The sequence below is a fragment of the Puccinia triticina genome, chromosome 4A (genome assembly GCF_026914185.1).
Source record: "Puccinia triticina chromosome 4A, complete sequence".
NCBI lineage: Eukaryota > Fungi > Basidiomycota > Pucciniomycetes > Pucciniales > Pucciniaceae > Puccinia > Puccinia triticina.
In genome coordinates, this window is record NC_070561.1 from 4222434 (window position 1) to 4239630 (window position 17197).

At 45.6% G+C, this 17197-nt stretch overlaps 1 protein-coding gene across 1 annotated transcript; it reads left to right on the plus strand.

The window, feature by feature from the left end:
• Positions 1-5158: 5158 nt before the first annotated feature.
• On the plus strand, positions 5159-5401 carry PtA15_4A490 (uncharacterized protein; the record flags this gene model as incomplete). The annotated part of the gene is made up of 1 exon (XM_053168379.1): positions 5159-5401. One exon carries the CDS (start codon positions 5159-5161, stop codon positions 5399-5401), a length of 243 nt encoding a protein of 80 aa, XP_053019594.1.
• Between the last annotated feature and the right edge of the window lie 11796 nt (positions 5402-17197).

The following is a 17197-nucleotide window of genomic DNA, read 5'->3' on the forward strand; positions in this document are numbered from 1 at the left end:
GGAAAAGTGCAGCAGGATGGACAGTACATACTTTCCATCAAGCCGGGACTTTCCCCGGGCTGAGTACAGTACATATAGTCCTTAAAGCTGGGAGAGGCCCGGCTCAATGACCAACATGCAGTACTGGTCACTGCTCTGGGATTTTCCCAGCCTAGTGAACTGTGATCAAGTGGAGGGTGTCTCCACTCAATGGCCAGTAGAACCAGTCACCAAGTAAGGAACCCCCCCACTCAACAGCCAGTATACACACCAGTCCTTGAGTAAAGAATCCCTCCACTCAATGACATTAAAAACTAGTCATTGAGTGGAGGATGTCTCCACTTGGTGGCTGGTAATTTAGATATGGTCATTGAGTGGACGCAACCTCCAATCAATGGTTGTCCAACAGTCATCAAGTGGAGGGAATCTCCACTCAATGACTTTACAACCCATTCATTGAGTGGAGGGGGTCTCAAATTGATTCCTGAAACACACCACTAAGTGTAGAATACCAGGGTGTACCAGGCATCAAGTGGGGGTACCCTCAACTCAATTACCAACATGTTCACCATGGAGTGGATCAAAGATCAGCCTGAGTTGAACATAAGGTCAACATATTTGAAGCCTAAATCCCACATGCTCACACATTTGACATCAGACAGTCTTCCCAAAGGAACATATGGTCTGGCACTCTCCAGGGAGTGCCACACTTTCCCCCCTGGTGATTATATATTCCCTCTCTATGTCTGCTATGTACTGGAAACCGTGAGGTAGAGATGGCCATTTTGCACCCGCTGGCGGGTACCCGCCACCTTTCAGGATGCAACTGTGTGCCCTGGCAGGTACCCAGGGCTGTTGTGGAGTGAATTCCTTGAGTTTTTACTAGGATTGAACATCCCACACCGCCATGGGTACCTGCAAGGGCACACAGTTGCCTTGTGAAAGGTGGCGGGTACCCGCCAGCGGGTGCAAAATGGCCATCTCTACCGTGAGGGCATACACTCTTGATGACCAGTACAGAATGGACATTAAGAGGGTATACATATACCCTCTCAATGACCAGCACAGAGCAGAAGATGGTAGGGACACACAACACCCTCTCCATGTTTGGTCTGTGCCGGAAATTGGAAGGGTATACACACACCCTCTCCATGTCTGGTCTTTGCTGGACATTGGGAGGGTATACACACACCCTCTCCATGTCCCGTCTGTGCCAGAAATTGGGAGGGTATACACACACCCTCCCCATGTCCGGCACAGACCAGACATTGGGAGGGTATACACACACCCTCTCCATTTCTGGCACAGACCAGACATCAAGAATTGACACGCAAACACTCTTGATATTGGGCCCAGACTGGGCATCAAGAGGGTATACATACACCCTCTTGATGACCCATTTGCACTGGACATTGGGAGGGCATATATAACCTTAAAGACTGGTCTGTGCCGGTCATCAAGAGTTTACACCACCCTCAAAGCCAGCATACACACGCTAGGGGGTTGAAACATAGGTGGTACCCGTTATACCCACCACAGGTACCGCCTGACAGCTCTGTTTATGAAACTAAGGGTAAAAACCTGTCAGAAATAAGGGTTTTTGCCCTAGTACTATAACTGTACTGAAATAAAACACTGGCAATAATGTACCAAACCTGCTACGTGGTATTTAGCCACTACAAGGGTTTAAAAACTCATATGTAAGAGGAGAATATTTGTAATTAATAAGGTTTACTTATTAAGAACAGGGATAAATAAGGTTTTTGGCGTAGAATAGTTGGCAAGTGCTTAAACTGATTGGCTGCGTGTCAGAGGCGGAGGTCTTACAGCAACTATGTATAAAGATATAACAGTAATAAATGCCCATAAGGGATTTTGGCAATTTTAGAGTTAAGATCTAGTGGTTTTCGTGCCAGAAGGGCAGAAATAAGGGAATTGCTGGCTTTAATAAGCCAGAGGAGAATTTTCACAAGTTAAATTACAGGTTAATGGTGGGTGAAATGTCTGGGGGGACAATTTCAGTGGCCTCACAACCTCTTTAAATATTGGAGAGGTCCGTGAAAGCGCTGAAACTTTCCCTTAAGTTTTGGTTATGGTTAAATGCCAAGTGTAGACGTGGAGGGGAGTGTTCACTCCTCTCGCCAACCAGAGTAACCAGGTTACCAAGAGGAGTATGTACTCCTCTCCAGAATGCCCGGGACGTTTTGGTCATTGAGAGGAGTACACACTCCCCTTGGTGACCCGATTACCAATTACTCCGGTCGTCGAGAGGAGCAAACATTTCTCTTGATGACCAGAACGGACCCGGTCATTGAGGGAAGAATGTACTCCTCTTGATGACCGGCATGGACCTGGTCATCAAGAGGAGTGCATACCTCCCTCGATGAATCAATTGCTCCGGTCATCAAGAGGAGTGTACACTCCCCTCAATGACCGGAACGGACCCGGTCATCAAGGGAAGTATGTACTCCACTTGATGACTGGGACAGAGTGGCCATCAAGAAGAGTAAATAATCCCCTTGATGACCGCTAATTAGTGCCAGATGCACACATGTGTGCTGGACGGCCGGTCATTGGGGGAGTGTGCAACTCTGCTTGATGGCCTGTGCTGGCCATTGGCACGGCGGCTGGGGGATAGCCGGGCCCAGAGCTGCTGCCCCTCAAACTTTCTTTTTGAGGGGCTGGGTACCCAACCGCTTAAGTCTTAGCAGGTGAAAATTCCCCGGGGTGGGCTATCAGGGTAGCGGGTGCCTTTTCTTTTTGGATATTAATTATGTTTTTTTTTTACATGACAAGGACACCTCCAAAAAATCCAATATTTTTTGAAGAGGGCAGTTGAGACCCCCTCTTTTGATTAATCAAAAAAAAGAGAAAAATCCCCTCCTTCTTTCGGGGGAAGTTGCTGTGCGCGAAGTATTTTTTAGCTTGCGCGCACAGCGGGCTTGACGTCAAGGGATGGTTGATTCTGTGCGCAAAGAGTTTTTTGCTGCTGCGCGAAGTAGGTCCGAAAACATACTTTGAGCTTCACGGCATTAGCACACCTCAGGGACACCTCATGTGTAGCCGGGGGCTGATTTGGCGGATTTCCTACAAAGGCAATCCGCCAAATCCTTAGCTACAGTGCTCCAAACACCCCCAGATTTTTTCTGCCAAATGAATACACTCTCTATAAGATATTTTGAGCTCTAAAGAGGTATTACACATCAGGAAAGCCTTCTATAAGTGGGGGGCTAATTTGATTTCCCTCAGAACAAATCACCCCCGGGTCAAAATTCAGTCATGAGGACCCGGGGGAGACATCTCAAAGCCGTCCGCACGGCGTAAACTCTGTTTGGGAGTTGATTTTGTAATTTATGGGAGTTGATTTCTCAACCCCCACAAATTATATGCAAAATTGGGTAGTCAAATCATTGGTATACTTGCTGTGAAAAATTGCCACATATACACAGGGAGGTTCCTCCCTCAACAAGTCTGGAGATCAAAATATGAAATAAATTCAACACATTTTCGAAGGCCCCGTTTGGACGCCCGGTGTGATATTATAAATCACATAATAATATACATAACACAAAAGTGAAAAGCCAATTGTCATAAAATCAATTATGCAACCAGCACATTTATGACAGGTCTGTTTGGCGCGTCCACTCAATATCCCGGTTCACGTTGGACCATTTTATGCTCGTGGCTAAATTCATGGTTGCTGAATGATAAAATTTTAGCATAAAATTGGATTGCTGAAAGATCAGATTTTAGCATAAAATTTTAAGGGTCTCTTGAACACACAAGTACAGCATCAACCTCAACTCACGTACGCACAGAACATTGTCCTCAAAACCTCAACGCCACCCACTCAACCTTTTGACATGGATGATTCAAGCTCTGTAAGTCTCTCTCTCTCTATCTATCTATGTCTGGTTTTTTCTCACAATCCTTTCTCAGACCCCTAACGGCCAGTCCCACCAATCACCTCCTGCATCAGGTGTGGTTCCAAAACAAAAACAACGGACAAAGGTTCAGATGCAGGAATATTGTGCATCTCTTGAGAAGGAAAAACTTGAAAAGGATCAACAACGCGAACTCTTAAAGCTGCAGAAGCAGCAAGAGAAAGAACAAGCCAAATTGAAAAGGAAACTTTCAGCTCCATCTCAATCTCAACGGTCTAAGCGTGCGACTCCGTCTCAATCATAACGGTCATCTAAATCAGCTTCCCAATCACAGCCGGAAGAAGAAGACCGTGGCAAGTCATTTGTTAAGGAGGATTACGAGAATATCTGTACTTACCTCGAGATTCAAAAGAACTATGACAACCTCTACGGAAGTGGGCATCAGACCTCGGTTGGTACGCACAAGATGACAAAGTCTCAGGCATTCGAAGTCTTTGCAGTTTGGTTGAACAAACACAATGATCAGCTGCTTCTTAGTGGTTGTTGACTCCAACAATGTATGACTTATTACTTCAAGAAGCAATACCAGCCCGCAAAAGACTTTGAATCCGGGACTGGTGCCGGTATTGAAGAAGAATATGGTCCTCAGACTCTTGCCGAGAAACTAGAACCGATGTGCCCCTGCTACTACCGACTCGACCAAATCCTAGGCGAAAAACCAAATGTAACTTCAATGCACAAGTACGACCACTCCCAATTAAAAAGCTCCTTACAACGACCCGATGAAGAAGATAGCAACAGCAAAGCGGAATCGGAGGAGATAACTTACTTGGGATGGGAGTAATCTCTCCCATCATACAATCCTCAATCCCAACATTTGGCAGGTCCTCAAGCTCTGGAACAGGCCAACTGTCAATCGATGGAGTTGGACAAGTCCTTGTCCCACGCTCAAACTGATATGTTGCTGGAGAATCCTGTTGGCCCTCAAAGTCGGCAACCTATTGACTCTCATCTGATTGAAGAACTGCCACCATTGCCCTCCTTGTTGACTAATCCAATTGGATCGGGAACGGTCCCTCCAAACAACCTGCCAATGGTCCCTCCAAACAACCCGGGATCGTCTACATCTACACAGGCCAAAGCTCTAACACCAAACATCTCTTCTTGTCAGCATAGACGTGTGTCCCGGGGAGCTCTTTCACACGCCAGTCCCGGTTCTACTCTTCGTCGCAGCCAGTCATCAAGCCCCCAACAATCATTGAAGGGGTCTGGGTCTCATTTAGCAAACGCCTTTAATGGCTCAACGGAAACTACATTGCAGATGTTTGAGAAGCAAGTTGCGGCTGATGAAGAGCGCTTCATTGGTTAAACGTGAAGATAGGCGAGAGACTGAACGGACCAACCTCGAGAGGGATTGTATTGAACGTGAAGACAAGCGGGAAAAATCACGAGACCGGAAGGACAACCAGGGACATGCCGATCAACTTGAATGGGAGCGCAAAAAATTTAACCGTGAGGAAAAGTTGGTCACAGATTGAGAGGTAAAAGCTGATAAACTGCGAGACAAAAAGAAGAAGATGGTCAGGGAGCTCCTTCGTGAGGGAAAGTCGACAGCGGAGGTTGAAACTATCATCAATATGATATATGGGTAGGATCAATCTTGGTCCATCGATATTGCTCCTCTTGGTCCTTTGATATTGGTGCATGATTCAATCTTGCTACATCAATCCTTCTCTTGGCCTTCAATCTTGGTCCATCAATCAATCTTGCTACAGTTAGATAACATAGAGAATATGAACTAAATACATAAGGAAAGCTGTCCGATCTTCATCTGATCAATTGATCAATCAAAATTATGTTTAGTTTTCATCAGAGCTTTCTTCTTCATCTGATTGATTGATTGATCAACATTTTGTTTAGTTAGACATCATAGCAAATATAAAATAAATACATAAGAGAAGTTGGCTGATTGATATGAATTGGAAGAACTATTGAGAATAGAAAACCCGAACAATATTGGTTTCATTATGAGAAAAAAAGAAACCACATATGATAGCTAAAGAGGCAAAATACCTTGTTTGTAGTTATAAGCTACACAATCAGCAGTCAAACGGTCTCGGAAATCCTTTGCAGATGGGTTTGGTTCAGGTTCATCATTGTTGGCCTGGGAGAAACCTTGGTCATCTGGGTCAAGCTCGATCCACTGGTCTCCAAGCTGAGCCAAGACATTGTGAAGTATAATGCAGGTGTACAGCCAAGCGGCAAATTGACGCATGTGGTTTTTATTATATAGCTGCAATCGCATCTCGTGTAGTGAGCTCCATCGTGTCTTGAGGATTCCAATTGTGTGTTTGTTGCGCACGCGGGCCTTCGCCAAGCAATAGTTAAACTCCGTATTGATCTGTTTGTAGGCTTCTGGGGCCTTGTATGCCGGTATCACGGTGCTTGTCAATTCATAAGCTGAATTGGCCAGGAGGTATTGTCCTGAAAGTTTGGGAAAGCAGGAGGACAGCCGCATTGGGTTAGGAAATACATATTACCCCTGCAATCGGAAAAAAACTGTTACATACCTTCATCAAAGAAGTTTGATGGATCATTGTGCAGCTGCATTCGCTTGTAAACTCGGCTGTCCCCACAAGTACCCGCCCAGCCAGTGATGAAAAAAGTGATGTACTTGTCGCAGTTGCAGATAATCTGAGCGTTGACTGAGTATTGTCGTTTTTGATTGTAGAATACTTCGCCGTTGTAACCTGGCCGCTGAAACAAGGGGATAGTTGTACCGTTGTGAGACTCCAAAAGCGGTTTGCACCTTTTATGGCTGAATTTAGAGAAGTATGTGTGGGGAAACCCCTGCTTCTCTGAAAGACAAAGACTGACCACACCCCCAGCTAGGCTGGAAGCAAGAAGACAGTGGTCTAGTGTAGTTGAATACTTTTCTCACAAGAGGCTCACAATGGACTGTGTATTTCAAAATATAAAGCTAGTATTTTATTATGTGGCGGAGAGTGTGAGGGTGATAATTTATTTGAATCTCGTGGGGGGAATGATCTCCCTCCTTGGATTCCATGGGGGGAAAAGGAAGAGAGAGCCCCTCCTTATATAGGAAAATGTGAGGCATTTATGCTGGTGGTCTATGTACATGAGGGGTTTTGGCTGGTGTGCCTTTACAAATGCTGTGCAAATACAGCTATGTACAGTGTGGCAGTGTATACATGAGCAAATTTAGCTGGTGATCTAGTTACAAGTGTGGCTTACACAGCCCTCTGGTTGCTATGGAGTCTTCTCAAGTGACCTGCACAGCTTTCTGTATTGCTGTGTAGTCTGCTTGATTGACTTGCACAGCCCCATGGTTACTATGCCGCTTTATTAATGTGGCTTGTGGTTGTTGGGTTACTGTAATAAGTGGCTTGTGGTTGCTACACAGCTGCATATGAGGCTGGCTGGTTGCTACGCAGCCACATATATATGTAAAAGGGTAGTTTGTAAGCTATATACATGCAGTTTTGTAAAACTGTGTATGTAAACTGAAGGGAGTGTGTGTATCAAAAAATGGTGTAATGTAACACTACATATGTAAACTGGAAATTTTTGAATTTTTCCATCCAGAACTAAAGCGTCTACCACATCCTCCCCCAACTTATTGTCTGTCCCCAGACAATGTGCCAGAGTTGTGCGTAATGGATTGAAGAGCTGCTGATTTTCCCGCCTCTTTACTTGGTCAAAAATGTTGAAGTATATCCAAACAGTAATTTTTATTGATGATGCTTTTTCCAACTTGCCCAGTTTCTTCATAAATATATACTATCTGAAATGACTAGTTCACACATTCTTTTACCTTGTGAATATTCTTTATTGCTCTCTGGCTTTCAATAGCCAGGGCTAGATGATAAAAAGATTGTGCAACTCCTGCCATAAAAATTTTGCGCCCAAACGCCATAAAAAATAGGTTTTATTATGGTAAGTAAACCTAAAGTCGCGCGGGGGGTCTAGTGCATTGAAAGTTGAGGGTTACATCATCACAAGTGCGGGCACGGGCTTAGGAACAAGTTCGGGCTCGAGTCGTTCGGCCCTGGTGGGTCTCAGCCGGCAGTGTGAACAGTGCTCGGCCTCCCTTCTGCCAAACAGCTACACCATCCTCGAAAACATTTCGATATCGATCACGGTCTTCCTTGCGTGCCGATCAAGGATCCTCGGCAGATTGGATGGGGAAGTTTGCCACGGATCTCCAAGTCTTTTCTGCGATTGCCAGGACACTTCAAAGTTTGATCGCCAGGAAACTTCAATCGCCATGGCAACTCATTTCAGTTCTCCCTTCATCTTCTTAATCTAGTCCTCCAGGCGGTGCACTAACGACTGTACTTCCTGTATTTGCACCGATGGCCAGGGTATTGCCACCTCCGATTGATCGGAGCTCGATCTGCGCGGCGGCCGGGTGAAGGTATTTAAGGACCAGGTTCGTCCCTCTTCCTAGTCTAGTTCTTCAGCCAACCAAAAAACTCTGAACACTATCAGCTGAAAGACAGCATGGCTCATCAATCTGTCATCTTTATATCTTCCAATAGTGCTAGTCCGACAGGTAGTGTTGATGACCCGTTGTTCCCCCTTTCCTTTCTTCTGTCATCCAATCCCTCGCCGTCCAATAACAGCCCGTCTCGATAGCGAAGAAGATGCAATTGTCGTCATTGAAAAGTTGTTGTCTGGTTCCAATTTCAACATTAAACGCGATGGATCGAGCTCAAGGGATTCGCTGATCTATGATCACATGAAGCCGAGGAAAAAGATTCTGTAAGAAGCGACGAGGTAATGCCTCTATCCTATTCAGTCTATTTATCAGGTGACGAATCGGGCCTCTAAGATCTTGACAAGGATATGTCCGAGTACAAAGAGTCCATGGCAATCAATGCTTGATCAGGTGATTTGTTTCGAGACAACCGTAAGCAGTTTACCCTCCTACTGAGGAGCATTGAAATCGTTATCTTCATTGTCTTGATGATATGTACAGAATGGAATTATTCACTGGGTTGGTTCTAGATTCAGTTGTGATTTTCTTCCATGTATTTCTGTGGTTGTTCTCCATGTATTGCTGTGGTTGTTCTCCATGTAAGTTGAAAAAATTCCAGGACCCTGTCCTTTCAGCTCCAGGCAAAGAAGAATATTATAATGACAGATTTAGGTTTGAATGAGAAAAAAAATGTGGATTATGCCAGGCTGTATGATTGTTTCCTTGATAACCATATTTCTATCAAAATCACCATGTATAGTAAAAAAGACATTGTTCTCAGAACAAGAAGTTCCTACAAAAGTATAAAAAAGAATACTTTTGGTTTGTAATGCAGGCTCATGTATACCACTAGACAAGGTTGAAGATCATAATGATCAAAATATATAATAAACTGATAGTCTTTGGTTCTCTTTAACCAAGGCAGATCTGATTTATCCTTAAATAATATAAAATCTAGCTTATTCCCCAGTCTCAACTGCAAAGGAATAGCTAGCCTGAAACAAATGATTTGTCTAGAGAGTACTACAGAAAGCTTTAATTACACCCAAATTTATCTCTTTTATACCTCAGAGTTGCTCTTTTTCTTGTTCAATGATCTTCTATAAAATACGTGTTTATCTGTAATAAAAGTGTGGTTCTTGAACAATAACAATAATATAACAAGGTATAACACCAAATGCTGCTTGAAAAAAAAAGTATTCAACTAACTAAGCCACTGTTGGGACACCAGTTGTGAGACTCCAAAAGCGGTTTGCACCTCTTATGGCTGAATTTAGAGAAGTATGTGTGGGGAAACCCCTGCTTCTCTGAAATACAAAGACTGACAACACCCCCAGCTAGGCTGGAAGCAAGAAGACAGTGGTCTAGTGTAGTTGAATACTTTTCTCACAAGAGGCTCACAATGGACTGCACCAGGGAAAAATTGAGGTCACCTGAGGGCATGTGATGTGAAGAAGACTCTTGTTCAGTCTCCAATCATACTCCAAAACCCATTGAGTGGGACTCCCCAATGACCACAAAGGGGCCATTGTTTTGATAGTGGAGTCTTGCCACAGTAGCTCAGGTGTCTGAACATGTTTTACTCAATGTCACCTGCCACCAGCTGTCATCACATTTTCCCTGGTGCTGTGTATTTCAAAATATAAAGCTAGTATTTTATTATGTGGCGGAGAGTGTGAGGGTGATAATTTATTTGAATCTTGTGGGGGGAATGATCTCCCTCCTTGGATTCCATGGGGGGAAAAGGAAGAGAGAGCCCCTCCTTATATAGGAAAATGTGAGGCATTTATGCTGGTGGTCTATGTACATGAGGGGTTTTGGCTGGTGTGCCTTTACAAATGCTGTGCAAATACAGCTATGTACAGTGTGGCAGTGTATACATGAGCAAATTTAGCTGGTGATCTAGTTACAAGTGTGGCTTACACAGCCCTCTGGTTGCTATGGAGTCTTCTCAAGTGACCTGCACAGCTTTCTGTATTGCTGTGTAGTCTGCTTGATTGACTTGCACAGCCCCATGGTTACTATGCCGCTTTATTAATGTGGCTTGTGGTTGCTGGGTTACTGTAATAAGTGGCTTGTGGTTGCTACACAGCTGCATATGAGGCTGGCTGGTTGCTACGCAGCCACATATATATGTAAAAGGGTAGTTTGTAAGCTATATACATGCAGTTTTGTAAAACTGTGTATGTAAACTGAAGGGAGTGTGTGTATCAAAAAATGGTGTAATGTAACACTACATATGTAAACTGGAAATTTTTGAATTTTTCCATCCAGAACTAAAGCGTCTACCACACCGTCCACAAATCCAACACAGCCTTCAAATCCTTCTTTTCGCATCACATCCGAGATTTCTGCACGGCGATTGGCATCCGGCCACACAACATATTGGCGTCCAATTGTGATAATCGCCTCGATGACTCTGTGAGTGACTTTGATAACAGTTCCTCGCCCAACATTCAACGTTCGTGAGAATCGTCCAACAGAGGCTCCATTGCCATTCATGCCAAGTCGCTCCAGAGTAATGGCTAGTTGATGGGCTATTGGAAGCTGTGGTCAAACCCCTCCGCGATGAAATACAGGATTTGCACAAATCAGGTCAAGTACATCTATGAATCCCGACTTCAATGTTCTTGCAGCTTGTCGGAAATCTTTGTTGGACATTGAAAAAAGCCTCTCTAGGTCAAACTCGTCTTGAGTTTTGGGAGTTGGTCGTGGTTTGAGATATTGGCTTGACAAAGTATACTGAAGGATGTCTTCAAACAATGTCCGATCACTAAAGAGCAAGTCGTACGCTCGTTGTAAGGAGCTGTTCTGTGGAAACAATAGCTGGGCATCAGAGGGGATAGGTTTCCTGTCCAAAAGAGCATTGAGGTCTTCAATCTCCAGCCAAACAATTATTAAAAAAAGGTCATGGATGAGAGTTTGACGTTCTGAGTATCCCCGCATTCCTAAACAAAGAGGATTGGTTAGTGAGACAAGGAAGAAAAGAAGTGATGGGGATGAGTACCTACCAGGATGATGGTGTGTTGATGTCTTGGAGAGGGTTATGTAGGTTTGGCGGTGGTGATGGCTTTGGCGGTGATGGCTTTCACTATCAGTTGTGTTTCCATCTGCTGATGGCACATGTGGTGATAAAATTTTATGCATAAAATTTTATGCACGTTTTTTTTACACAGCTGGTTGTAACTAAAATTTTGCTGGTCGCGGCCCAACGTGAACCGGGCTAATAATCATATAGTACTCATTTATTACAAGTCTGTTTGGCAAACCAAAATTCACTTGGTGTCATACACACTCATCACCATCCCTCACAATGTTGCCTCCCAGCATGCTTCAAAAAAAAAAACAGTACCAGCTTGGACGAAAGAGGATGGCACTGTTCATCATTATCCTGATTGGCCTCCGTCAGTGGTCGAAGACAATCAAACATCCGTACAAGGATAGCATCTTAACGCCTCATGAATCTTGATGACCCAACCAGTCATCAAGAGGGACTCTACACCCTCTCGACGACCGGACAAGTCATCAAGAGGGATTCTACACCCTCTCCATGACTGGTTGAAACCAGTCATCGAGAGGGACTCTAAAACCTCTTGATGTCCGGTCAACCACTCATTGAGAGGGTGAGTCCCTCTCGATGACCGGATGATTCTACACCCTCTTGATGAGTGGTTGACCGGACATCAAGAGGGTGTAGAGTCCCTCTCAGTGACCAGTCAAGCAGTCATCGAGAGGGACCGATCAAGCAGTCATAGAGGGATTCTACACCCTCTCGATGACTGTGTGACTGCTTGACCGGTCACCAAGAGGGACTCTACACCCTCTCGATATCCGGTCAGCCACTCATCGAGAGGGTGTAGAGTCCCTCTCGATCCGGTCATCGAGAGGGACTCACCCTCTCAATGAGTGGTTGACCGGTCACCGAGATGGACTATACACCCTATCAATATCCGGTCAACCACTCATCGAGAGGGTGTAGAATCATTCAGAGGGACTCACCCTCTCGATGAGTGGTTGCCCGGACATCGAGAGGGTGTAGAGTCCCTCTCGATGACTGGTTTCAACCAGTCATGGAGAGGGTTTAGAATCCCTCTTGATGACTTGTCCGGTCGTCGAGAGGGTGTAGAGTCCCTCTCAATGACTGGTTGGGTCATCAAGAGGTGAAGTCCTCCTCAATGACCAGTTGAACGGTCATCGAGAGGGTGTCCTCTGGATGGCCTGTCAAACCAGCCATCCAGAAGTTGATGCGTGCTCTTTGATGACCGGTTGACCGGTCATCGGGAGGTTGTGTAGTACTCCCTAGATTGGCCAGTACATATATGTAGCCATGGGCCAGCCATTTATCACCCGGGTATAGAGGTCAGGACCTCTATTTCCGGATAGCTGGGGGAATAAATTTCCCGTTATACCGAGTAATGAATTTTACGATATAACTGGCCGGCCCAAACACATATAAATGAGGTGTTATACCCCGAGCACCCCCGGTTATAAATTGCGCGATTTATAACCAAAATTGGGGCGTCCAAACGGGGCCTAAGCAAAAACACCCACCAATGGCAAAACTATCAAAATTGTTGAATATGTGGACTTCAGACTTTGCCATATCATAAGGAACAAGAAAATGGGTATTCCAATTGATTTTTTATGAAGATTTGCATGACAATAACTATAAGAATAAATATTCGTCTGTTTTTTCTGCTAGATTAACAAGTATGGTGCAGGAAGAAAAGAAAAGATATACAATGTACCATTCAATTGGTTTTGCTCATATTGGATGTGGCAGTTCAGATTTCTTGATGCAAATAAAGCCAATCCTATCATCAAATGCTTCTGGGTGTCTGGTTTAATAGACTTGAAGCATACTCTACCTAGAGATGGGCGCACAGAACCTGTTGCGGGTATCCACTATCCGCTGGAGGCCCTCAGGTACCCGCCAGCGGATGTCTGAGATTCCGGCAGAATCCAGAGGGTACCTGTGTATTCCGGCGGGTATCCGCTCTTCCTAGGGTATGGGAGCTGCGGCGGTTGGCAGCCATAAAGCTGTTCTATGTTGTTGTTGATCGGGGGGAGTCCCTCCCGGTCAACAGCAACATACAATAGTCGACCAGGATGAGTCCTTCCCGGTCAACAGGCATATGTATCGAGCAGTTGATTGGGAGAATTCCGTCCTGGTTGACAACTAGACATACCAGTCAACCGGGAGGAATCCCTCCTGGTTGACGACTATACACACCAGTCAACCAGGAGGAATCCCTCCCGGTCAACAGTCATATCAAGCAGTCAAACGGGAGGAGTCCCTCCCCATATTGAGCAGTTGACCGGGAGAGTCCCTCCCGGTCAACAGCCATATCAAGCAGTCAACCGGGAGGCGTCCCTCCTGGAAAATAGCTTTATGCAGCAGTTGACCAAGAGAAGTCCCTCCCGGTCCACAGCCATATGGAGCAGTCGGCCAGGAGAAGTGCCTCCTGGTTGACTGACATATGCAGCAGTCAACCGGTAAGCACGTTTTGAGGGGCGGGTATCTGCCCAGGCGCACAGGTACCCGCTGTCGGATGCAGATGCCAGGAAATGGCTAAAATCAGCCACGGATATCCAAACACGGGCACCTGGATGCGAAGCGCCCATCTCTAACTCTACCAGTACCATCAACAAGGCAGCCAATTCACCCACCACAGAGGCAAACAAGACATGAACCAGGTTTTTTTTGTAGCATGTAATCATCAAACCAAAAGGGACAACTCCCAGAGCTCACTCTTGGTGATATGCATGTGCGCCTGATCTGCAAGCATCCCACATCTGTCCCTCTGAGAACCTCCCAACAACAAGGACGTCTGCAACCTCGCTCTTGTCCCTCCACTGATACTGGATCTGGTGGCGACCACAGAGAACTGGTAGTAAGGGGCCCAATTGAGATCATTGCCTTGGATTTGCAGGTTCTTCTGGTTGGAAAGGGCACAAAGTAAATGGTGTGCGTTGGTTGGCAGCACCTGTGTATTCGTGGATGAAGATGGTGAATTCAAGTGAGGAGAGCTGGGGCAACTGGTGGATCTGATGCTGCTGGTCGCCAGAAGTGCCTGCTGGGGGTTGTAGCTGAAGCCCTGGCTGTGCGCGCTGCAGGTTGGGACAGGGTGAGTAGGTATTGGTTGTAGGCTCAGCCTCAGGATGCAAACGGGTCGGGTTTGGGTCGGAAAACAGTGCTCGAACCTGAACCCGATTAAGTGTTGGGTTGGGTTGGGTTGGGTTGGGGCAGAATTTCCAAAAGACTGCCCGAACCCGAACCCAACTAAGGAGCAGATGGGTCGGGTCGGGTCCGGGTTGGGTCAAGCTTGACCCGGTAATTTTGAGTGATAGAACATGAGAGAGTAACAATTTGAAAAGAAATAGACAAAAAACAAAATTGGTTTGGGTCAGCTGCAGGCGGCCGGCAGTTGAGGGTGATTGCAACGGATTTGCTCTGAGTCACCGCGGGCGTCTCAAAGGAATCCGCCCCTTGTTGTTTTGGCGGGTGGCGGTGGCGGCGTTGATGGACTCGGCAGCAGTGGATCGATGGATTCGGCGGTGGTGGGTAATGGGTTGGTGGTGGCAGGCTGGATGTGGATTGGCAGCAGGCCGCCTTCCTGCGGGCCCCCCGGGGATTCCCCGAGCACGGCCCGCGCTTGCACGACAATAAGAGACATGTCAAGAAATTTCACAAGTCACAGCTCCTAATTGGGTCATAGCCGGGTCTTTGGGCCGACCCGAAATGATAAACACCTGCCCAAACCCAAACCCAATTAGTCCTTGGGTTGGGGCGGGTTGGGTCAAAATCACAAATAGGCTACCCAAACCCGCCCCAAGACCTGACGGGTCTTGGGTCGTTGTTGAGTCGACCCGACCCACTTGCATCCTGAGGCTCAGCACCAGGGAACAAGAATGGTTGATGAGCTCTGTTTTGAATCCTTTGAATGCCATCATCTTGCGCAAACACCAGTCCTCCATTCCCTCCATCTTCTTGATTATATCTAGGACATTGAGTGAGGACGCGTCGTAAGCAGACCAAAACAAGAGACATCAGTGCGGTGCTATTATGGCTCTTTTGTGGCTGGAGAGCTTTGTTAACGGTGTGGTGCTCCATTCCAAACCATAAGTAGTATTTTATTGCTTTTCTTTACATACATTCATCATTACATTTCCCATTTCCCCCCATAACCCTTCACAAATACTTCATTATTATTGCATATTCAGATTCTACGCCAAATTTTACCTATAGTCACTCATACATAGTACCCCCTTATCTTCAATGGTTCAGTAGTTATAAAGGATATAAGACTTACAGACAACCTACATTCTTCATTAGTTACAATACTCATTTCATTAGTAACCTACTTGAATCATTACAGTAAATTCCTTTTACATATTTATTCTCACATACTAAACCCTTTACATACATTTCTCATTATGTACTATACCTATTTTACACATTACATCATTGGATCTGTGCTTACCTCTTTCAGTAGTGCTCATCATCACAAGTTGTTACTATGTTTTCATCACTCTTCCCCATTAGTACATTCTTTTATTCCCATAACCAGCATTCCCCTTTCAGCATTGCTCATCATTACATACTGTTACTATTTTCACATCACTCTTCCCCATTTGTACATTCCTTTATTCCCATAGCCAGAATGCCTCCACTGTCTGTGCTCATCCCTCCTTACTATAAGAACTGTCTTCCCCCCCTCACTTGTACCTCATGCAGAATTTATAGATAATTTTAGATACAGAAATTATAAGTGCCCATTCTCATCAACCCCTTGCCATTAAACCTTGCCATTGCATTCCCCACTCTCATCACTCCTCCAACTCTCTTACCCTCAGTAGTCAGTAGTTAAAGCTCATAGTACTAGCTCCTAAGATCAAGCAGAAATCAGCCACACCTTTTTCTTCTTTTTCTTAGTGTTACTCTCATCCCCTCAGCATTAGTCAGGAAGGCAGCCTCATCAGCACCCTTGCATAGCTTACATTAGTACTAGTGTTGCTATCCATTTCCCTTCCAAGCTCTATTCTCCCCCTTGAGTAGTTCCACAACGGAACTCTTGGCAATATCAGAGATCAGAGTGGCTTACCCATGTTGAAGATCATCATTGGTATGTACTTCTCTACGGTGATAATGTGGAACAGACAGTTGCCTAACCATTCAATGATCTGGTTCAGATGCTTGGCTCAGTTTTACGGCTCTGGGGTGTGGAACAGGTTGATTCTGGTAAAGAGCACAAACATCTGTGCACAACAGCACACATTTTCTGCAGCCTGTCAGCTGTGTTGTTTTAGCAGTTGGGAAAGATAGTTAGAGAAGGATGGAAAACCCAAGGACTGAACAGAGAACCAAAGCTCCAGATATCTATTTGGTGATCCCATGCAGCCTCAATGATCACCTTGGGAGTGCAAAACGCGGGGCTCTGGACTATCCAGCTTGGTTCATCTCTGGTCAAGGGGTTGTTTCCAAAGTCACAAATTTGACAGAGATGGTGTATTCAAGCTGCTCATTCTCTCCCAGGCGAGTGGTCTTGAGATGGGAGGCAAGCAAGGGGCACAAAGTCTTGGTGCCGTGCAGGCTCCTGGCGGGGTCGTTGCGCTTGGCGCGGGTATTCTTCTCAATGTTGTTGATGGCCACAAAAATGCTCTTGGGCTTGTGAAGGGGGCAACAGATTCAGATAAGGGTGAGTTGCTTGGAGGCAAGAGTATAGAGGTGTCCTGCGTCTGGATTCTGAATTGGTGCGGTCTCCATGGAATTGTTTACAGTTACAGCGCCGCGGCGTGGCATTTACATAGAAGGCAACACAATTTCTGGCCT